Source organism: Physeter macrocephalus, chromosome 20, assembly GCF_002837175.3.
Source record: "Physeter macrocephalus isolate SW-GA chromosome 20, ASM283717v5, whole genome shotgun sequence".
Classification (NCBI taxonomy): Eukaryota; Metazoa; Chordata; class Mammalia; order Artiodactyla; family Physeteridae; genus Physeter; species Physeter macrocephalus.
In genome coordinates this window covers 56,220,484-56,226,013 of record NC_041233.1, presented here as the reverse complement: position 1 = coordinate 56,226,013, position 5,530 = coordinate 56,220,484, and the positions used below count along the sequence as shown (strand labels likewise).

Sequence of the window (5,530 nt, the reverse complement as noted above, 5' to 3'; positions counted from 1 at the left end):
GTACCGCAAAAAAAAAAAAAAAAAAAAAAAAAAAAAAAAATCAGGACAGATAGAAAAAAACCTAGTGAAAAGAAGCAGATGATAGATTTTAAGAGGTAGTCTTACAATCTCAGTTGAGGATCTTTCGATTCTCACAAGACTTTCTCTGCATTAATCAGTGCAGCTGGCTGAGAGGCTCCTACCCTCATTCCTCCTGCAGCCCCTGTTCTTTCCATTATTTCCCTACTCAGGCATATCACCGTGAGCACACACCCTTCCTCCCTCTACTTTGAGCGACCATCCAGACTCAGGGTTGACTTTGGGAAAATGGAAGCCCTATTTCAGATCCAAGCCTGGGGAGAAGAGCAATGTTTGGATTGGCTGAATGGAGCAGAGGACACATTAGATAGTTCATTTTTACCTCATGTAGATGCCAACTGAATTATAGTCTCCTGATTAATTAGAACAGCTTAAAGATAGATAATCCAGCATTTGCTTCTCAAATGCTGAAAAGACCATAACTATTCAACTGACTGATTACTCATCATTGGTGTTTCCAGAGTCCAATATCCATAAGATTTAAGAGTCATTATTCTTATGCAAGAATCAAAGTAACTTAACTAAGAAGTATAGCAGGAGGCCAATGAGGCATAGGACAGGTGGAGACAGGGACATCCAGAGCATGGCTCTACCTGGAAAAGCTGGTTAAAGACAGAGAAGAAGACACTTGAACCACCAAGAAAATGTCTCTATTGTGTACCACAAAATTAATTAGAAAATAGTGGGGTTCCCATACCTGCTTAACAAGGTAGAGTTTGGTTATAGAAGATTTCTTGGTCCTGGATCTATACACATAGAGAAGCTGCCAAGGGGCCAGGAGCCAAAGGAAGCCCAAGGGAATCCACACCAGAACAGTTTGCTCAAAACAAAGTGGCAGGTCCACCTCCGGGCTATCCAGGAATGAGGAATTCTGGGGGACCAAAATGGAATGATTGTTGGATACATGCATTTTAAAAAAGAGAATACCAGCCCCCAGCCCACACCCATCCCTACCCTTGCTTCCAAACAATTTTAACCCAGTTCTATATCCATATTTAGCCTGACCCTTTAACTAGCTGTATTTTCCTATTCAACTCCATTGATATAAATTCACCATTAAATGTCATTTAGTGACTTTTCTAACCAATCCACCCTCTAAAAACCTTTCTTTCTGTGATTCTAAGTGAATTTCTCCACCACCTATTATGATTTAATTTCACCACCACATTTGCCAAGTTGTGGGAAGAAGAGGGACCATTCCTCAACCCAAAGGGGAAAACAGTCCTGGGATATAAAAACTTCTTATTCTAGTTTTTAGCATTGATTGAACTCACTGGCAGACACTCAAACCTAACCTGAAGGTAGCAGAATGCTTAGTCACACTTTGGCAATTAATCTCCTATAGCCCTAGGGGCTTAAGTCAGATAGTGAAGAGGCCTTAGGTACAGGAGCAGCAGTGGCACATTGGAGGGAAGGTTTATTCCCAGCAAGTTTTCTACTGGTCTTTGCATTCTGCAATAAATAGAAATATCTTGTGAGGTGAAGGTGGGGCACCAGTTCTTACATCTGAGTCATGTGAGGGTAGATTATTCTCTTCTTACCAATATTTTTTGCTTTGTTCAGCTGTTTGCACAGACGCTTTAAAGACTGTGGTGCCCTGACCAAGATGATCTGTCAGATGATCCTCAGAAAGAATTCTCTTGAGATGGCCTGGTGAGATCCTGGGGCATGTTAAGCCCCACCTTCCTGTGGTATACATGTCCTGGCCTCGAGGGCCTTGGGTCCAGGTTCTTTCTAGGATGGGAAGTGCTGTCCACTTGCTCTGCTATCTCATTCCTGCTCTTCTCCTCTCTCCATAAAATTATCTAACTTTAGAATTCAGAAGAATTACCTAAGACAGTTAAACCAGTTTAACAAGCACTCCAGATGATTCTGATCCTAGGAGTCTGCAGACCACACTTCCTCAAAATCCCTAAATTTCTATTCCACTAAACCATTTGGTCCTGATGCTCACTGTTTTGAATTCTCTGCTTTAATGGTTCAAAACTTGTTTCAGTGCTCAGGATGCCCAAATTTGCATCCCTAGCCTCAACTTCTAGTCACATCACTAATTGCCAGTTCCTCTAGAACATGTCAGTATTATTTCAACATCAACATTTCTCAGCAAGACTCAATCATAGAACTTCTCTTTGTCCTAATACTCCACAAACAACAATTCCCCCTCCTAACACTGATGAAATTGGAAGCCTTTCCCATATTTCTCTTTAGAGAAGGACATTTTGCAGCTACCTAGTCCGAGAAAAGAGAAAAGAGTGTGAGATACAATAAACATATTTTAGAGCAGAAATATATTATCTCTCCCACATAGAATATCCTAGGGAGATATTATGACTTAACTTAAAAAAAAAAAAAGAAAGAAACCCTGAACTTTAGACCAACTGCACATCTAACTTTTCTAGTTCTTATTAGTGGTCACTCTAGGCTAATCTACTACTTGTTCCGAGTTGAGAAGAGTCAACAGTGAGGACAAGTGTAATTTCTTACCCAAAAAGTAGAGTTGCAGAACTTCTCCAGCATGATTCCTAGATCACTTCTGGAATGAAGACTCTTGTATGACTGTGTTGTTTCTTACTTACTCTTTTCCTCAGAGAAGGTCGAAGGCAAGTAGCAACATGTTATCTCCCATTCTGATGTTCTGATGTTCCAAAGGCAGGCCTTCTGACCTTTCATCCCAACAATTTAATCGTTAACCTTGCTGAGACACATATTTACATTACCCCAGTGGATAGACATGTGACTGAAGAGCCCCAGGGACAGGTAGACACACCAGTTCCCAAGGTACCAGAAGCCTCTGTAGATGGGTTCATACTTAAAAGGAACTACTGAAAGATGTCAGTAGAGCTGGCTGACAAACCAGGAGTTGGGGAACCTTTCTTTCTCCTGAGGACACATGACCTAAACACAGAAGCATCAATGGAGGGGCATGTACCCCTAAACGTGCCACTGCACTTCTGTCTTGAGGCCTTACAGTTTACAGAAATGTGAAACATCCTACTTCTCTGCATTTTCAATTAAGAACATAGAACTTAAAACATGGTTGAAAATAGTGTAAACTTTGTTTGAAAAAGTCAGGTTATTAAGCAGCAAATCCAAATGTGAACGTACACATAATTTATGCATTTATGTATTTATGCAATAAGAAATCTCAGCTGTTAGGATTGTCGGTGATTTTATTTTCCTTTTTGCTTGTCTGTATTTATTGATGTTTCCATAATTATCAGGTATTATTTATGTAATAATATTTTTAAAGCAAATTTTTGTATTGTGGTAAAAAACGCATAATGTAAAATTTACCATCCTAACCATTTCTAAGTGTTTCTAAACTGAAACTCTATACCCATTAGAGAACCACTCCCCATTACCCACTTACCCTAATAAAGCATATGTCCTTTTAAACTCAGGACACCCTAAAATAATAGCAGCCAGACATGCTTGCCAACATCTTAAAATGTAAACACCATCATTTGGAGGATCATGCAGAGCCATTTTGGTTGTCAACACAAAAAAAACCACTTTGCTCTCTGGGTATATACAGACTACCTACAGAGATTAATTACAAGAGAGTAATGTATACTTTAATGTACACATATATACATGTATAATTTAAGGTATATTTTAATGCCTGGCCTCAGGTTAACTATACCTTTGGTTACCTTAAATTCACAAATGATAAAAATATTTACCACTAGTACCAGTGGATATGCTCCGGATTAGTAACATCTGAAAGATGTATACATTTTATTCAAACAGTCATTTAGTTATTTTCTGAGAAGATAACCATAAGACGGACATCCAGGAGGAGACCTTCAAGATGGCGGAGCAGTAAGGTGTGGAGATCACCTTCCTCCCCACAAATACATCGGAAATACATCTACACGTGGAACAAATCCTACGGAACACCTACTGAACACTGGCAGAAGACCTCAGACTTCCCAAAAGGCAAGAAACTCCCCATGTACCTGGCCGTGTGGCAGACAGGGCCTTCATGCTCCAGGAGGGTGTCAGGCCTGTGCCTCTGATGAGGGAGAGCCAAGTTCAGGACATTGGTCCATCAGAGTCCTCCCAGCTCCATGTAATATCAAACGGCAAAAGCTCTCCCAGAGATCTACATCTCAATGCTAAGACCCAGCTCCACTCAATGACCAGCAAGCTACAGTGCTGGACACCCTATGCTAAACAACCAGCAAGACAGGAACACAACCCCACCCATTAGCAAAGAGGCTGCCTACAATCATAATAAGGTCACAGACACCCCAAAACACACCACCGGACATGGTCCTGCCCACCACAAAGACAAGATCTAGCCTCATCCACCAGAACACAGGCACCAGTCCCTTCCACCAGGAAGCCTACACAAACCATTGAACCAACCTTAGTCACTGTGGGCAGACACCAAAAACAATGGGAACTACGAACATGCAGCCTGCAAAAAGGAGACCCCAAACACATAAGTGAAGCAAAATGAGAAGACAGAGAAACACACAGCAGATGAAGGAGCAAGGTAAAAACCCACCAGACCAAACAAATGCAGAGGAAATAGGCAGTCTACCTGAAGAAGAATTCGGAATAATGATAGTAAAGATGATCCAAAATATTGGAAATAGAAGGGAGAAAAATACAAGAAACGTTTAACAAGGACCTAGAAGAACTAAAGAGCAAACAAACGATGAACAACACAATAAATGAAATTTAAAATTCTCTAGAAGAAATCAATAGCAGAATAACCAAGGCAGAAGGATGGATAAGTGACCCGAAGATAAAATAGTGGAAATAACTACCACAGAGCAGAATAAAGAAAAAGGAATGAAAAGAATTGAGGACAGTCTCCAAGACCTCTGGGACAACATTAAACACACCAACATTTGAATTATAGGGGCTCCCAGAAGAAGAAGAGAAAAAGAAAGGGACTGAGAAAAATATATGGAGAGATTATAGTTGAAAACTTCCCTAATACGGGAAAGGAAATAATCAAGTCCAAGAAGCACAGAGAGTCCCATACAGGATAAATCCAAGGAGAAACAAGCCAAGACACATATTAATCAAACTATCAAAAATTAAATACAAAGAAAAAAAATATTAAAAGCAGCAAGGGAAAAACAAGAAATAACATACAAGGGACTCCCGACAAGGTTAACAGCTGATCTTTCAGCAGAAACTCTGCAAGCCAGAAGGGAGTGGCAGGACATATTTAAAGTGATGAAAGGGGAAAACCTACAACCAAGATTACTCTACCCAGCAAGGATCTCATTCAGATTTGACAGAGAAATTAAAACCTTTGTAGACAAGCAAAAGCTAACAGAATTCAGCACCACCAAGCAGCTTACAACAAATGCTAAAGGAACTTCTCTAGTCAGGAAACACAAGAGAAGGAAAAGACCTACAATAAGAAACTCAAAACAGTTAAGAAAATAGTAATAGGAACATACATATCAATAACTACCTTAAATGTAAA

The 5,530-nt window shown here is 40.0% G+C and overlaps 1 protein-coding gene across 1 annotated transcript in view; it reads right to left on the bottom strand.

Annotated features, from left to right (window-relative positions):
- The window catches only part of ABCC2 (ATP binding cassette subfamily C member 2), a 68,481-nt gene extending 65,886 nt beyond the window's left edge, over positions 1–2,595 (bottom strand). Inside the window, exons 1-2 of the mRNA XM_007108787.3 lie at positions 2,563–2,595; positions 776–949 (exon numbers count right to left, since the gene is read on the bottom strand). Coding sequence (XP_007108849.1) covers positions 776–949; positions 2,563–2,595 — 207 coding nt within the window. The remainder of the gene's footprint in view (positions 1–775; positions 950–2,562) is intronic.
- Positions 2,596–5,530: the final 2,935 nt, after the last annotated feature.